General features: G+C 37.3%; 1 protein-coding gene across 8 annotated transcripts in view; it reads right to left on the bottom strand.

Moving 5' to 3' along the window:
• SOX6 (SRY-box transcription factor 6) overlaps nucleotides 1–17,935 on the bottom strand; it is a 368,589-nt gene that overhangs the window by 226,406 nt on the left and 124,248 nt on the right. For all 8 annotated transcript variants that reach the window (XM_082283580.1, XM_082283584.1, XM_082283585.1 and 5 more), the window contains one exon: nucleotides 5,005–5,248. In XM_082283580.1, coding sequence (XP_082139706.1) covers nucleotides 5,005–5,244 — 240 coding nt within the window. In that variant the 5' untranslated portion in view covers nucleotides 5,245–5,248. Of the gene's footprint in view, nucleotides 1–5,004; nucleotides 5,249–17,935 lie in introns of those variants that run through there.

A 17,935-nucleotide genomic window follows, 5' to 3' on the forward strand; every position in this document is an offset into this window, starting at 1 on the left:
ATAAAATCTCAAAACATGTAATTGTATCTATAACTTTCCAGAATTTGAAGCCATGAATTTATATAACAACAAACTCACAGTGTTTAGCATGTAAATGTTAATTCTGTGATCTTCCCTAAACACCTGAGTTTATTTTCCTTAAAGGGAAGAACCTTCAACATGAGAAGTTAATAACAAGGAGCAGGAAGTGGGGGGGAGCAACAGGATTGTGCCTGTTTTATGTAGAGACAGAAGCACCAAAATATTAAGACCTTTGGGATGCCACCTATTTCTGTCTTTCTGATGCCAGTAGCTTTGCTAAAGCTATATAAAGTTAAATTTGATACTTGGCAATTCAAAATTAATTTAAAAGGAACAAATATATGTGGTATGAAGAGATCTTCAATTTTTCTGCTGCATATATAAATCTGTTCTCAGTCCTGCAGAGATGTACACACAGCCACGGTGGAAAGGTAGGAAGCCTTTCACTCCTTTGGCAAGAAGTCAACAAAAGACAGAGTCTTGACGTAATTATGACATATATGTCAATGCTGCCATTTGAGATAAAATCCAACCAGATACAATTAGTTTCTAAATCCAAGGGGCCTCTGAATGATGTTACAAAATATATAGGGAAACCTAGCATAAATTTGGAGACAATTAATTTTATTTGTGTATGTATCTATGTTTGGTTTCCCTCTGTCACAGGGAAATAACACCCATCCTTTAGACTGGATTTGCTGCGGGGGTTCCCTGTGAGAGCCACTCACATCCAAATAACAGCAGAGCAAAAAAGATGCGCCTGCCCTCATTCAGTGCATGCACACACTCTCACTAACACGCTGCTAACTCACTGCCCTGGGGTTGTGGGCAGCAGGGAACAGCAGTGGGAAGAGAAGAGTCCAGTGACCGTGTCAATGACACATCACCACCTACAGTGATTGCCACAGTCCCTTGCACATTCCTCACAAGCCCTGTTTGTTACAGGACTGCTACATCGGGATTGGGGATGGGAAGAGAACTTACCTCTCTGTAGCTTATTTGCTTTTGGGAGCAGATGAGAAATTGTACATTTTGGAGAGAGTCCAGATTTCTTTAGATTAAAGCTGCTAAAATTTATTATTCACAAGTCCCAAGTCCAGCCTTAATAGTATGGGAATACGTCACCCCATTCCTCAAAGAAGGTAAAGTCACTTTTCCATCTAAATCTGCATTTTCTTGCTGGCCCTGCTTTCTCCTGATACTTTCAGAGCAAAAATAAAAGATCTTTGTAATTTATCTCACAGGCTGTGCAGCACTCTATATGAAGATGGGGACCATTCCTGATTCCCCAGTGAACAAACACATTATTATTTTCCATTTCTTTACATACTGACCAATAAATATATTATTAGGATACAACAATTCAGTTATTATTAAATTTAGCAAAATTAAGTGGTTTTGGCCTTTCCCTCTCGTCCTCTCTGTTACCTTAACAGAGACAGATTTTGTATGCAATCTAAAAATTTTTCTTGCCTGCTTCTAACTGTCCATTGGAGAAGGCACAATACTTTCACCATTATCTTGGTACCACTTTGCCCTCTTCCCTACAGTTTACCACAACAAATAGATATGGCCTTAGCCTAAAACAGATTTTATTTTCTAGTAGGGCTACAGTCAGCAATAAATACCCATACGTACAGGTATTTTTATACTAAGTAACAGTTAGAAACATAAGTATTATCTTTTCAGCTCCATAATATGAGTTTACAGAAATCTTTGGGTTGCTTTATCTTCTCCCCACTGTGACATCAAACTGGCTGGTGAAATGATACTGGCAGTATAAGTCATTACAGGTCTGACGTTACAGTTGTTACACATTGCTGAATCTGTCAAATGAAAAGGGAGCACAAAGGGAATTTCCAAATGCAGCTGCTATTTCCCATTTGTTAAATCCTTTTATTACACCATATAAGTACACAGCTGGGAAATACTATAGAGTGGGAGTTAAAACAAAATATTTTGGCTTCCAGACATTCAGAATACACAAAGGACTCAGTGGAAAGCAATGCCTGATATCAAAAGGGAGTGAAAGTTTGAAAACATTTCTAGCCAGTGTGGTTTTCTTCTGATAATGCACATTGTAGTTTAAAGGTATCTTACATTACAGAAAGTGCTGCGTACCATAAATGTTGGGTAAAAATGCAAATTTTTTTCACTAAACTTGCCCTCCTACAGTATCTTTTCTAAGCTTAGGATCTGTACAGCCCTCGTAGCAAATTATGATGCATACTGTGTGCTCTCTCAAATTCCAGTGAACTCCTTAGTTTTAAGGACAGAAAGGATGCAGGATTGTGCCCTTAATTAGATACCAGATAAAAGAGAAATTTTTTCTTCCCATATGTCGACACAGCATTCTTTGAATTTACTATCTTTTAACCAGACAACACACATTATTGATGCATTTTAATGAAAGCGCTACTGTCTTTACTTTCAGAGTAAATGCTATGAACAGGTGCTTTTTCAAATCTGCTTCTAAAGGATCCGTCTGGGAAAGGTCAGAAAGGTGCTTACTTTCTGGGAATTCGAGTTTATTAAGTAAAAAAGTGCCCACTGCCACAGCACCTATCTCAGAATTGCCCAACCCACCTTCTGGAATCTGACTTTCTGGAAAGAAACATCCATCCTCCCTCTGAGGAGTATGAACATGTTTTCATCAGGATAGTTGCAGGCACCTCTGAATTCTTTCTTAACAATACAAATGCCTGCTTGACTGAGATACTTCAGAGAAACTTTATGCAATTAATAGAGGCTTAAATGTTTGCTCATGAAGAACATATTTAGGTGAGAAAAAAAAAAATATCATTAAAAATCGAACAAGGTACTTAAATGACAGTCCCCCAAGGAGAAAAACATTTTTTTCCCCACTTCACTGTTGTGACCTCACTAGCCATCTAAGTCACCTAACTGTAAATACACTTGGATCTTGCTCTGTAAGTTTTAGAGCTCTTTTGAGTGCAACCAAAAAACATGTCTTAGAATTTCAGCCTGCACTGGTAGCCAAGCCTTGTAAACCATACCCAGCTTCAAGCTGGGAAAAAAAAAAAAATTCATTTGGTTTAGCTGAGAGGTCCTGAAATAAGGTTGACATATATCCACCACCAGATTTAACCCAAGGGACTTGTGGAAACTGCTAATGATTTTCAGGACATTCATCTACATATATAATGGAATATTTACTGGAAAAAGGAGATAGGAAAACCAGAGTGCTAAGTCTCTCAAGCAAAGTTTATGCACCTGTTCTGAAACATGATAAGCTGTTCACTGATTCGTGCCTGTCCAGAGGTACAGCGAGTGTTGACATGACAGTGCAGCATTAGGAAAGGAAACAGACATTGCTCTCTGTCACTGGGACTGCAAACCCCTTCAGAGCAATGTGAGCACAACTGATCACACTGCACAAGGGCCATTTCAGCTCACTCCAGTTCCAAGGAACAGGCTGAACCAAGAAAAAAATGCATTGAGGGACTGCTGGAAGCTAAGAGTTCCTTTCTCCCTAGGACATGGAGTAATTTTGTCAGTGATATTGGTGTCCTAATACCAAAATTCCAAGAGTGCCCCTGCCTCTCTGAATGAATGGAGAAGTAGCTGATGAATTCACAGATTAACTTTTTCCATCAACAAACAGGATCAGTCCTTTCTAGTTTGCATGCAGATTGTCCTCCCTATTACACAGAAGTTAAAATTATTCTAATGTGCTTATTGCATAACTTGGACAAAAGAGTGACTCTCTGTCCAAAATTCTGAATATAAGCCATCAATACAACTTACAACCTACCTTGCCAAATTGCTAAACTGTAATCATTTTTCTTTAAAGCAATTTTGCAGTTAAAATTTTGCCATCTTCATAAAAATCACCCAAATACCTGCCTGATAGAAAGTTCTGCACTGGGTTAAACTGTGCATTACAGATTATACAGCATTTTTCTGGTTTGGCTTGATCTTCCGAATCAACTGGATTTTAGGAAAAAAAATTCAACACTATATTAATAAAATAATCTTATTGTAGTGCTATTATTTATCTGGTGGTATTAAAAAAATTCTTCAATTGTGCTTAACAATATTGAAATCTGCTGATTTGTACTGGGAAAAAAAAAAGTTTTGCTGAATCTGTTCATATATATTTAATAGAAATAGGGAATAATTTTTTTGAAAAGGCAGATTATTCTTTTTAAGCTGTTTGAATTTAAGATTTTTGAAAGTCACTTTCTAAAGAGTCTGGGATTACAATGTTCTAAATTTACGGAACACCTGGCTGCTCCACATACCTTAAGTCTGTTTCTGAGGAACACATGCAAGGAAAATAAATTGACTGAGATGCTATGCCCATTCAGCCTTCATTCAGCCTGCCCATTCCAACCACTAAGTAATTATATCTAGGCTACTGAAGAGCATAGGGATAATAATTCTGATCGTTTCTAACATCACCTGTATACAAAGTGGTGGTCTAGCTACTCACAAACACCTTTCCCCTCCACAAAAAGTTGCAATTTCCTATAGGCACAGTAGGATGTTTGTGTCACCTAAAATGCCAGCTTCTTTGTTGCTGTGTAAAGACATAATATTCTAGGTTTGGTAGGTCCTGTTTCTGAGAGGCAAGTAAAAAAAATACATTAAAGTTTCTTCCTTCAGCACAACACTTTGCAGATGACAAACAGTTGTGAGCTACATCCTCCTGTCAGAAATTAATGCTTGAATATATGAGCTAGAAAGGTTACGACATAAATCAAGGTATGAATGAAAACATGATAAATAGATGCATTTCCTTTCAGAAGGTGAACCCATCAAATGATCTCATTCAAAGAGACCTGTATACTTAAGTAGATTATACAATTGTAATTTACAATTACACCATATGATGTTGATCTACTGCTAACACTTTAACATTTAAAAAGCTTTACACCTGAACACATCTTTCCAAACACGAGTGAACAGTCTCTTACAACAGTAAATTTAGAAAGCCCCTGTGAGGACTGGGAAACTCACCATTCTGTGCTGGGCTGAGATTACTCCATCCCACTCGGGATCCTGTTGGATGGTCGTGACCAGAGTCGGTAGCTCCTCAGAGTGAGGTTTGTTGTGCATTACATTATGTAGAGGCAGATGAGAGGCTGCATGCTGATCACTGTTGCCCTCTTCCTTGTCTCGTGATGCTAAGTCCTGGGTCATTGTTTCCTCTCCATCAGCTGCACATGCAAATGGAGAGGTAGCCTGCTTGGAAGACATTCTTCTACGAAACAAGAAAACGAGACAAAAAAGGAAACATTGGTGCTCAGTGAAAACAGTCAAGCTCAAAACAATCCTCTAAGTGCATCACGCCTGCCTAGAACAGTCACAAATTAATCACGTGCAGTCAACACAAGTACCCGAAAAAGCACAGGTTTGGGGATCTGGATCCCAAACTCTGAGGAAAAGTATTCCTTGACATCAAGACAAGGTTAGGGTAAAGTTATATGACATCATTCTATTAATTTAGACTTGTCAAACAATATCATTTTCTCCAGCCATAAGAAAATAGTGATTTTATTGGTATTTTCATGTTGATTTTCTATAAGAGTTCAATTTTTTAAACTCTTACTCCCATGAGCAACCTGAAGCTTGTAAGCAAACGTTTAAAGGAGAGAGCTCATAATGCTCACCTGACCTCATCCCTTGCAAGCAGAAGATGTTTTCTACTCAGATGAGAATAATTTTTAAATCCATTTAAATTCTGCTTACTAATTACTTTTGCTGTTTGTTTAAAGCTGTACTGCTTTTAAACTGTTTAAAATTTTGCCTGGTTTTACCTTTCAGAAAGTGTTTCGAGGAGCTCACATGAGAAGTGTTCTGAACCTGAAAGGTTTATTGAATGGATGGATAATACCTTAGAAACATTTTACAGTTCAAACTAAAAATCTAAAATAATTATGTTTCCTTTTATATTGGGCATGAAGTATGGGATATAGCTCAACAAAATACTTTAAATTACTTAAAAGTGCAATGAATAAATGCATTGATTTATGTTAAATGCCTTTTCCTAATAATGGCCTCTTACTACCATCTCATATGCAAACACAGCTTTCGCCACAGTTTCTGCACTTAGATGAAAATATTACTGACTTCAACTCAAAATCTGAAAACGCTGTCATTTAAAATTTCTAGTAAGATTAACTGCAACTGTTAAAACAATCATTAATAAACCTGAAAAGGGACAGCTAAAATATATTAGCTATTTTCCCAGGTTTTAGTAACTTTAGAATATCCTTGACACTGAAATTGCTGAGAAACTAAGGAATAAGATCTTCACCTTAATTACTTTTTAACAATAATTGATTTCATACCATTTCTTTAAAAATGCACAAATCAGTTAACATAGGAAACCACATGAGCATTTTTCAAATTAGCAAATCATTAACTTGCTAGTACTGTTTCTACAGACAAATAAATACTGATTAAAGGGTCTGGAAATCTGAGACTAACAGTTAAATTTACAAATCTGTCACATGCTTTCATGAATATTACAGTGAAGGAAATATCAAGTGCAAAGAAAAATAATTAAGTTAATTCCAATTTAAACAGTAGTTTTTATGTAGCAGCCTGTGTTTCACATAGGATTTAACAGCTAATGCTAAATTTCTCACAATTAATGAGGGAGTTCAGATTTAGTATCCTACAGTGGAAAAAAAATTAATATAGGATCAACTAATCTAATTATGTACAGTTCAATATGAAAGTATTACAAGCTTTGAAGTGCTTTGAAACATATTAAAACACTGATACCTATTTAGAATAACTATTCTGTAAATAGAGATAATCCTGCCTCTTAAACTCGATACTGGTGGGGGAAAAAAGGTTTGTGTTTTCTTTAGGGAAGCCTAAGTGTAAGTGGGAGTCTAACATGAGTGTTGCCAATAAGCAGAACTGAGGAATTTAAACCGTGCATTACATTCTTCCTATGCTAAAGAATTTGTCTTGATGCTACAGAGAACATGCCAAGAGTTCAGCAACCGGCATTATCGTGTGTACTTCAAAAGGTTCTGGCTCATAATTGCTATGATCCAAGATAAAATAAAAGGGCTGCTTTCCCTTTTCTCATTAAAATGAGAAACGTTAATGTAATCACTCGCGTAAAAATATAAGTCATGCTTTATGTAATTTGAAAGCCCGACATGAAAACTGGAAGTCACAGTAAAGGTTTTTCCTTTCTTTCACCTTCTCAACAGATCTCATTCCTGTTTCATACTGAACAAGCTTCTGTGTAAAGCAAGAGCTATGGCTGTTTCTTCACCATAAATTAATCATGACACAAAACTAGAAATGAAAATGTCTCTTAAGAATAATTTCAACTACAAACTGCACCAATGAATAATACTGCACAATCCTAATTAAACACAACTCTGCAGCTGCAAAAATAGGCTGAATCTGTCCAAAGCTACGAGTTGGCTTTAAAGGCTGGTTTGTTAAGGACTGTTTTCTTAAGGAAGGCTGGGCCCTCAGTCTTAATCAGCCAATAAATTATTTCCTGCAATTACATTAAATAGAAAATTATCTTCAAATTGGGAATGTTAATTGAAAATCAAAATTCAGACTGAAGTTTAGAAATTACATGCTGAATATAATTAGTCTAGAAAGGCTTCACCTCTATTTCATAAACAGGCTTTTGGTGTTTCCTCAAGTGACCATTCAGCAAAGCTATCTACTGGTAATGCACTACAGGGGAAACATTTTTTCCTTGACATGTACACTAATATACTTTCCTCTTATTCATGATGTTTTAAACAAAATTCAATAAAAATCTCCATTCAAGTTCTGTTAAGCTTATTACATAGAGAAGAGGGACTTTGTTAACACGAAAAATAAAATTCTATCAACAAAGTCTCATTGACTAATAATCTCAAGCCAAGGCCAGCAACTTTCTTCTGTACTGGAGTAAGAGAACAGACCAAGAGCAGCGTTCAAATGCTTCCTAGCTACACCTACCCCTTTTCCCCACTGCTGCATTATGGACAGACACCTTCCATGATGCACTTTAGTCAGTCACCTATAGTCTTGGAGCCGGGAAGCCAGGCTCAGGCAGGCCTCCCAGACACTTGCTCTCCTCGTGGCATAATTTTTAGGGGGGTGTTTGGCTTCTCTTTTCTCCAAAGCTTTGTTAAAATAACTAGATTGAATGGTAACTTTTTGGCTGTTAGTTTTAAAACATTGGGTTTAAAGGGACAGAGGTGTAGAGGCCTGTTAGGTTAAGCCCTCCACCTTCTTTTCCCAGCACGTGAATATACTTCGATGAATACACTTCATTTGTACATGGCTTCTGAGGGTGTCCACTTGTGCCTGGGTTTGCAATCAGTAAAGCAGAGCAAATTTGAACTCTGCTGATGGGTGTTATCCAGCAATTTGGGAGAATTCTGAACACATGATTCCATCGAGGTCAAAAGGCAGAGTTCAGCCAATAACTCCAAGGCCTCGTTCAATTCCAGTGGAGACGACTCTGGCCCATTTGAGTAGTTTATGTTTATGATAAAATTAAGCCATAGAACAGCATGTTGTGTTAAAATATTTCAATGTTAAAATATGAGCATGAATAGCAGTTAAATTTTAAGCCATAACAACTTCCCAATTTTATGTTTAAAATATTCAAAATGCATTTGCTAAAATCCCTGCTGAGAGGGGAAAAAAAAAAATCAATATTCATAATAAATAAGGCTTGTAAAAGGTATCAGAAATTTACTAATTTCTATTATGATTTATTTTACTTTTTTTTTTTCTGCTATTATCAATTAAACTCACTGGAATGATTTTAAAAAAAAAGTTTCTGATAAAAAATATCTCCCTAGTTATAACCCCTGCAAACAGGGGTTTATAATGGAAGTGCTGACACAACCCTAACTACAGCAGCGCAAATGGTGCCGCTATAATACACAAAATCAAGTTCTATTATTCTAAACTATCCTCGCTCGGGGGGTTTTCTTTACTGTGCTCCCAGACAAACTGCTGAAGCATGAAAAATTTAAATGCAATCAAGTGGGTCCAATTCTACTTTACTAGAACAAGTGTCTACAGTGGTACAATCTTAAAAGAAGATGCAACAGATTTGTTTGGTGCTTTTCTTTCTTTTTTCTTTTTTAGCTGTTTATTTATAATACTGTGCAGTGGAGATAAAATAAGAGAGGAAATTACACTCACATTATATCAGTATATTGATTACACAGCACACAATCAGAAAGAAAACTACATTGTGAAATTGTTGCTTTGGTTAAATTGACAGATTAGCTGAACACAGCAATCACTAAAGGTGGAAAATACATCTAATGGGGATGAGAAGAGGTTGGAAAAGGCCCTAATTAACTGAAGTCCTATCACCTACTCAAGTTTGAGATTTTAAAAAAATCTTGATTCGTATTTTCCAACACTAGAATAAATTCTATCTCATTTTGAACCTGAGACATAAACAAAATGTGATGATTTATCAAAAGGTCAGTAAAGCTGAGGGATTGGACCTCAACCTCAATCAGCCTCAATACCGAGGTAGTAAAGCTAAAATCAAACTGCTAAGGGGTTTTTTACCTACAAAAAGCTAAACACAGTCCCAAATAGCTTCATTTGCCATAGATATGACCTGATTTTTTATTTTAAACCAGAGAAGAAATTCTCTCTGCCATAATGAAGACTGCCAGTCAGATTCACAAAACATTGATTTTCCTTATTTCCTACAGCCAGCATGTGTTATACCTCTCTAAATAGAAATATTAATACTTTTTTGTCTAAGGTTTTTCCACCGTCTCAAACTCTTCAAAAAATTCATATCCTCTTTTCCAAAACAATTAGCTGATTGTCCTGACATGAGAAGTCTCCAAAGCCTGAAAAGTCTTCCATCCCTGTTGACTGTTCAAATGATTAAATGTTACAGTAGAAATTAAGGCAAGACCAGGAGTTTCAGCTGCCAGACATTTCAGAATCAAGCCACGAGGTATAACAACAGATAACAACAATGCAATGGCCCAGACACTGTTTCAAAAACATATAAACTGTGCAATACAACGAGATATATGACAAAGCAGACTTGTAGTTGGCCAGGGACTCTCTCTTCTGCTCTGCTCCACCCTCACAAAGCATTCATAAACCTAAAGGCATGTCTACACTGCAGCCACATAAATGACTGCTTTGTAATGCTCAGATATCCAAACTAATTTTAAACAAGCTTGCTTCTGATAGCTCTCCAACTACAGTAGCATGGTGCTCAGATGGACTAATTCATCCAGCTTTAGTGACTGTAGCAGAGACATAACCCAGGTCTACAGCTCCAACAGTAGATTGGAATCAGATTAGATTAGAAATATATTCGCTTACAGAGCTTTTATGAACAGTCTCCATTCCTTTTCCCCAAAGTGCCAGATTAAAGTACTTAAGTGCATGATTAACTGTAAGTATGCAAGCAGTCCACTAATTTCAAATTGGACTACTCGGTTTCAAAAAGTTAAGCACATGTCTAAGTGCTTTGGTGACTCCAGAACTAAATAAATTAAAAGCAAGCATTTTTAAAAGTACTCATAATCTTTTAAGCATTTCCTTCTAAACTTTTATGCTGACCCGGTGTTCATAAGTAAAAAAAAAATCAGCCACAGCATCTTATCCCTTCCCACCTTTTAAAATGTGCATACTCCTCTCATAACATTAAACATGGTTGCAGGACCCTCCCTCACAAATCAGCGCTCAGCTCTGGGGTACACTAGATGCATTATAGTTCAGATAGACTTAAAGAAAAATGAATGTGCTTTGGCAATAGACAAAATATTTTGCAGCTCGGCCCCTGTAAAACAATGTTTTCTAGGCAGAACCCAGTAACGTAACTCACTGTAACGCTACTGCTGTAATTTTTCTGCCAGTTTAGAATAAACAGCTATTTCCTAAAATTATGAAATCTCATCTCTCTTTTCAAGGAGAGTTAGGAACACAATAGAACAGTTAGTAAAAGGTTTTGTTCTCCTGGGGCTCCACACCCCAACATAAATCCCTGTGCATAAAGCCCAAATAGCTTGAGAAGGCAGCAATGGGAGAGAATTTCTCGGTTTCTGTTCCTGGCTCTGAGTCACAGCAAGCCCTCAGGCCAATCAAATCTACTCCCTCAAGCTCTTCCTCGGCTTCATTCTGCAGGAATTCTACAAGAATTAGTTACATGTAGATCATAAACAGCATTGCAAGATTAGAGAGTTTATGGTAATCGCAGGAACCACCTTGGAAATAAAAGGGCGGGAGGGGGAGTGGAAGCAAATGTGATTCAAGAAATGACAGCTATAATGTTAACTGAGCACCCAAATCTCTGGCTGAAATAAGCATCGAGCTAAGCAATACACCCACGGCTCCCAAGATACACACTCAGCTATTCTTGCATTTGTTTTTCCAATCCAGGCAAATTACATTTCTGCTAATAGATACTAATCCAAATCACAAAGTTTGACTTCAGATTCAGACTTCCTCAGAGTTCAGAGAGTTGGGAGCAACTTTTATGGGATTTATTCTCATTTGAAAAAAAAAAACAATGTGAGGAAAAAGAACCCAGCTCTTTGGAACTTTTTGGAAAGTCTTTTTCTTGTGTTCTGCCATTAGAGTGACCTTCTCAACCATGCAGCCACAGTGAACAGTTAGGGTTAGGGAATGAGCCCTTGTCTATTCACCTAGTTGTTGAAAACATCAAAATGGATGCAGCAAAACAGCCTCACAGCCCCTCAGAACTTTTCAGTGAAAATCCAAAACTGTTTGTTTGGATTCATAAAATGCCAAAATTAGAACCTATCTTTTCAGCAGGCTAAATACTCCATCCTCTTTATCCACTTACAGAAGCTCTCTCTGAAAACGCCTAGGGTGAATGAACCCACGTTGAATGCAGTAAAGGGCAGGGAAAGAATAGTCATTTAGCACCTGGGATGTGCTCATCTTCGGTCGCTGTAGTTAATATTTTCTATAGTTTATATTTAGCTGACAATATTGCTGTCACTTTATTTAAACAGCTTGAGACTGTTCTTTGGACTGGAGCTCATATGCCCTGGAATGCTTTGACTCATGAATTGTTTCTCCTGATAATGTTACATCACGTAACCACCTCTGTTTAATTGGTTGGTATTAGCTCCTCGGTGATGGCTGCCTTTAAAGTCCTGTGACTGGGCCATGTGTCTCTGGATATCCAATTTCTTACTGTTGGAAAAAGAAAAAGAAAAAAAAAAAAAAAAAGCAGTACTGACTCCCAGCTATCTTTACCAATAATTATGGGAACAAGAGTGAGCGTGCCAAGAATTTATCCATCAGCAACTTATTAGGATTTGTTTCTCTAGGCAGCAAGTAAGAGAATATACAATATAAATAAAAGCAATTCTTAAAGATAAAATTTTAAAACAATGCTTGCTATAAATAAGCATTAATCCACATATTTTTATGGATCAGAATGACTTAATTTTTTATCTGGATGATTATACAAATGGTTTTGATAAAGGATGCCTAAAAATACTAAGAAAAATTTATTTTAACAAGTTTAGACTTTGAGACTTTACACAGAAGACAATACTTTTTTTTTTCCCCTTAAAAAGCCAGTTAAGAAGCTGTTTTAATAACAAAAAATCTTCCTGACCACACTTAAACCTGGTGGGGATAAGTTCCTGAAAGGTTCATTAAATCCTTTCAATGCTCCATGAGAAACAATGGTAAGATACAGCATTCTTACATTTTTTCCCTCCTACATTTTCAGAAGTTGCTTAAGATTCCATGTAATGAGCAAAACAATTAATTTTCAATCCTACAGGTGTGAGGGGTCACATGCCATCTCTCTGCATTTCAGAACAAAAATATCGATACAGTCAGACTTCTCTCCCCTTCTCCTGCCTTCTACCCCCTCCTTTCCATACTTTTGGTTCTCATCTCTAAGTCAAACCAAGCACCTCAGTAGACAGAGAAATGAAGCATTAGTTGCAGGGTCACCTGTAGCCTGTTGCAGCAAAGCACCTAATTAGTACCTCCATGTAACACAAAACAATAGCTCTGCAGCTTAGTTACAGATTTGTCTTTTTAATAAAAACCTTACACTATGAGCCTAAAAATATTTCTAGCAGGCAAAACATTTCTGATTCAGTAGAGGTTATGCAAGCATCGAAGCACTTAAATATAGGTGCCAAACCACATTGCCAGGAGCTCTTAGTATTGTGAGGTACTGCTACCTGACAGCTCAGTGAATATAAAATTGCTTGTTTCTCCAACTGAAGACAATCAAATTGTCACCCTCCATTGTAATAATACACAATTTGAGATCAGCAAAGTGCCAACACAGGGAGAAACAAAACGTAACAAAAACATCAGATCTAAAATTCTCTAAAGGGTAAACATTTCCATCTGGCTACTCACACACACACACACCAAAAAAAAAAAAAAAAAGAGATATTTAGCTGAGAGATTTTATTCTCACTATCAAATATCCTAGTGTTATTTAGCAATAAGATTTATTTGTAAAATAGAAAAAACAGCTAAAGGAGGTGATTCACGAAACACTAAAAATAAACACAGGTCAGAACTGTGCTGGGATTTTACTTGTGCACATTTAAAGTACTGCAAGGGTCAGCAATGTTGCTAGGGACGAGTATATGTATCTGTACTGTTGTTATTATAAACTCATATATGTGAGGTTTCATAAAAATTAATTCTAACTGGCACACGGCGTACTTTGGCACAAGCTACACATGACGTGCCACTTTTATTTGTTTATTTAAATGACTTCACTCTGAGAAGTGAAAATGAAGTTTGAACTGCAGTCTGCCTCAGAACTGGGACTTTCAGGATATTAAAAACCTGAGGAAAACCTTTGAAGGAGGTAATCTGAATACATGAAAAATAGCATTTGCACCATACATTTCTTGAGGTTATTCAGCAAGTGGCCTACATATTCAGGAGTGAAATTTGCATTTTGGTGATGCAGAGATCTAATAACCAGAAATTGTTTTATATCTACAGTAGCTCTGGGCATCCTATAAACTACAAAAGAGTGTCCTAGGTAGGATATATACATGGAAAACTATTTTCATCTGGTTCACAGAAATGAAACTAAACTTAAACCCTTCTTGAAAAATTTGCACTGTAGAGTGATATCATGGATTATCTTTTCTGTGTTGATATTCCATTCACTACTAACACACACACAAAGTCCCTGTACATTTATTGATGTAAACATATCACCTTCACATATTCTTTAAGGTTTCACCAGCTACGGGCAAGTTAGAAAAGAAGAGAAAAGAGCAAACTATGCAAAGCCAAGAATCAGTCTTTGACATCAGCTTTTCTCTGAAGAACTATTAAAGAATGGCAGTAATGGTCAAGGAGCTTTTTTCCACCCTGCACAGCTGCACCAGAGTCAGATATAATCCTAACCCTTTGGATAAAGCAGACACAAGGGCTACTTATATGTTCTTAGCCTTGCAGAAGAGGATAAGATGCAGCTCCACGTATCCAACTGGGAATTCCTGCTGTGCCTTGTCTCAGGTGCCGCATCCACAGGAGCTCAAGTGCAACACAGAAAGGCTGGATTTCCAACTGCAACCTGCACCCAGGCTTTGGCCTTTGATGGTTGCTCTTGTGCACTGCACTGACTCACACAACACAGCACCAGTGGGAACAGAGGAAGAAAGGGAGGTAGCAAAAACCCAAAACAATTTTAAAAGCCCAAGTATTTTGGTCAGATAAAACATAACTAGACACAATGCCCATTTTTCTACAACTTTGGGAAGTTCTGATTTTTGTTCAGGGTCCTTACAAAAAGGCTTTTAGAAGGCAGCATTGTGTACAATATTTATTTGTTTTGAACTAACATCTACACAATATGATCATTACCTGTGCGCACAATGGGAACCCTAAAATGTGTTTACAGACCCCTACAGGAATCACCTCATTCACCAGTGAGTTGTAGCTACTACTGGGAGAAAGGAGAGGGCAGTCTGAAGCAGCACTCTGTTCAGAAAAAGATTACATGCCTACCCATGAAACATTTGAGAAATACCCCTATTAGATGGGCAATGTGGCCAAGAACAAGTGTGGTAACATCTTTTTTTCTCCCCCTAAACTCTCCACTGCTTGGGCTGGGCAACAGCATGGGACCCTTTTCTTTTTATTTTAATTATCTTCACTGTGAAAATATGAAGAAAGATAAATAATTACAACACTCTAAGAATTCAAATAAAGTAAAACAAAATATTTTCTCCTCTATTAATTAAGGTAATCAGGTGCTATTAAGTGCAAACAATTTAAAGTTCAATTTCTTGAGACTTTGAACCTCCTATCCTTTCACAAGCTCCACAGGTGAAATATCTACCAATTTTAACTTCCTTTAAAAAAAGCCTGAAATAATAAGACATTGTTATTCAAATTCTTAGTATGACATATTTAACATCAAGCATTTTAACTGTTATTTAGTTACAAGAATAAATTGTTTAATACTAACCAGATTCCCAGATAAAGTTTTATATTTTTTAAGAAATTCACTAAGGTATCTGGACTGGGCACTAAAAAGAATCAGAGAACATTAAAAAGTCATTGTCACAGGTGAAACTTACACCACTTCATCACTCAGCTTGGAGAGATCAAGCAGCAGCAGTCCCTGCATGCAGAACTCTGAAACTGCATCAGTTGCAAAGCAAACTACAGACTCTCCATCTTTTGGTTTCAGTTCTCTAAAGCACCACAAAATTGTTGAAAAGAAATAATCTGCAATAACTGAGGACCCTCGGCTATCCCGCTTCCATGGAAGGTTACAGAATACAGCATCTGCTCTCTAACAAGGAGAAGGAAGCATGCATATCAAAATCAATCATAAGAGTAAAGGTGAAGAGTGCCAAGCTCGGAATTGCTCCACATTTCTGAGTGCTCAAAGTTCAGTGTTAGTAATTTTAAACGTGTCAAAGAACATAATGAAGAACAACTATAAGAATACAGAAGAAAACACAAGCAGGCACACGAACCAAAAGCTCAGATGAAGTTGTTTCCAAATAATCAGAAAGTAAAAAGACCGAAGGTCTAAAATGCAGACTTAAAATGTTGACAGTGATTTTAAATATTTTTACCACTAATCTGCACATCCAGTTAGATCCCCTGCAAGTGATTTTAACTAAAATATTGAGATATTCTTTTATAACTTGTGGTACAGTATGTTTACCATTGAAATATACAGGGCCTTATTGTGGTTTTCATCTCTGACCTATTTTTTCCTATATATTAAGGATAAAACATACGATCTGCCTTTGTAAGGAAGTCTTGTCTTCTCAAACAATGTCAATTTTTGCTCAGGGCTATATTTTATAACAGTTTCCCACTTATTTTTATTGGTAGTAATTTATAATAGACAAGTAAACAGTGCATAATATGTGCAGCCTATTACTTCTAAACCCAGATTTGAACAGTTTCGTTTTCTCATGGACATTTGTTGAGGGCTCTGTTAACAATTTCAAAAGCATTGCCTACAGAACATAATACATACACTACATACACACAGCTTTGCAGGCAGGTTTAGCTGGTACAGTTATCCTCACTACCACAAACCATAAACAAGACAGTCCATTGCCTGTGGTTCCAATCCAAATATGAATAGAACTGAAAAGAAATCTTTTAATCCAGGAATTATGACACAGACATAGAATCGTTACAGACTTTTGAGAATGGGTCGGATCCTCAGACGCTCTAAATCAGAGTAGTGGTATTGAGGTTAACACAATCCCATTCATTAATCTAAAGATACATCCTTAACAACTTCTTGGCATTGAAAATTTACATTGGGTCTTTTTGCAGTGTGGAATTTCTGTGTTTTCCGTGAATAACTGACTCCCATTACAATATTGGCAGGAATCATGTGACACGATAATATTCCTCCAAACACTCATCGCAGAGAAATGCAAAAAATAGCAAGGTAGGTTAGGAATAGTAGCGGACTGTACCCATTGCTCTCAGGAGTTTTAAAGTGTATTGCTCTTGAACTGATTCAAAATAACAAGATCTCTTCACTTACACAGACAAGCACTTCCAAAAAAAAAAAAACCAAAAATTACTTCTCTGACTGGCATAAGAGCTTATAGCAGATCATAATTTGGGGAGGAATCAAACACAAACTACTAAAACAAAAATAATTTATGTTTTAATTTGAACATGAATTCTTAGGCTGCTGCTTGGCAAAGCACTGCAGTTCAGCAGCTCCTGTGGAGCAAGGTCACAAAAGAGACAGGGGGGTCATCCAAATATGTAAGACCCCCAGCACAGCAGGCACAAACTCTGCACTAATTATTTGAGGTCACTTCAGTCCCCAGCACACAACCACTCTGGCAGCCTCCACGTGGCATTAGCATCATGCAGAACAGGGCTGAGGTGACAGGACCAGGGCAGGTGCCCATCAGCCCATCAGGAGGCACACATTTGGGCAGACAAAAATAAAGTGTGAAAAGGGAGACAGCAAAGACCCTTTCAGTTTCTTTTTGCTGAGTCATTTTTGGTCATTGAGGTTTTGGAAGCTGATTCAGGCAGGGAAAAGCCCTACCTGAGCAGAAACTGGAGCTCACAGGGAGGCACAGAGCCACCCTAGAAGGAGGCAGGTTTGGGGTCAGCCCTCTCATCTTTTCAGCAGAGGGTCAATCTCCAAGAGAAGGCACCTCTACAAAGAGGTTCTCTTACTCTGAGACTGTACCCTGGTTGTTTCTTCATAGAAGGTAATGAAGCAGTCTAATATTTGGCAATCAGCACAGCTTCTCATGTTCCAGAAATCTCAAAATATCTCCACGTTTACTATGCAACTCTCTCAGCACTCTCCCTTTTACAGAAGAAACTGAGGCACGGAGAGTTTAATGAATTAACCCAAGGAAAAAAAAAGAAAATCAAAAGGACACAGGACTGGACTAACAGCCCTTCCCAGCTCCCAATGAGAGGCATA

The sequence above is a fragment of the Coloeus monedula genome (genome assembly GCF_965178545.1).
Source record: "Coloeus monedula genome assembly, chromosome: 6".
NCBI classification, from domain to species: Eukaryota; Metazoa; Chordata; class Aves; order Passeriformes; family Corvidae; genus Coloeus; species Coloeus monedula.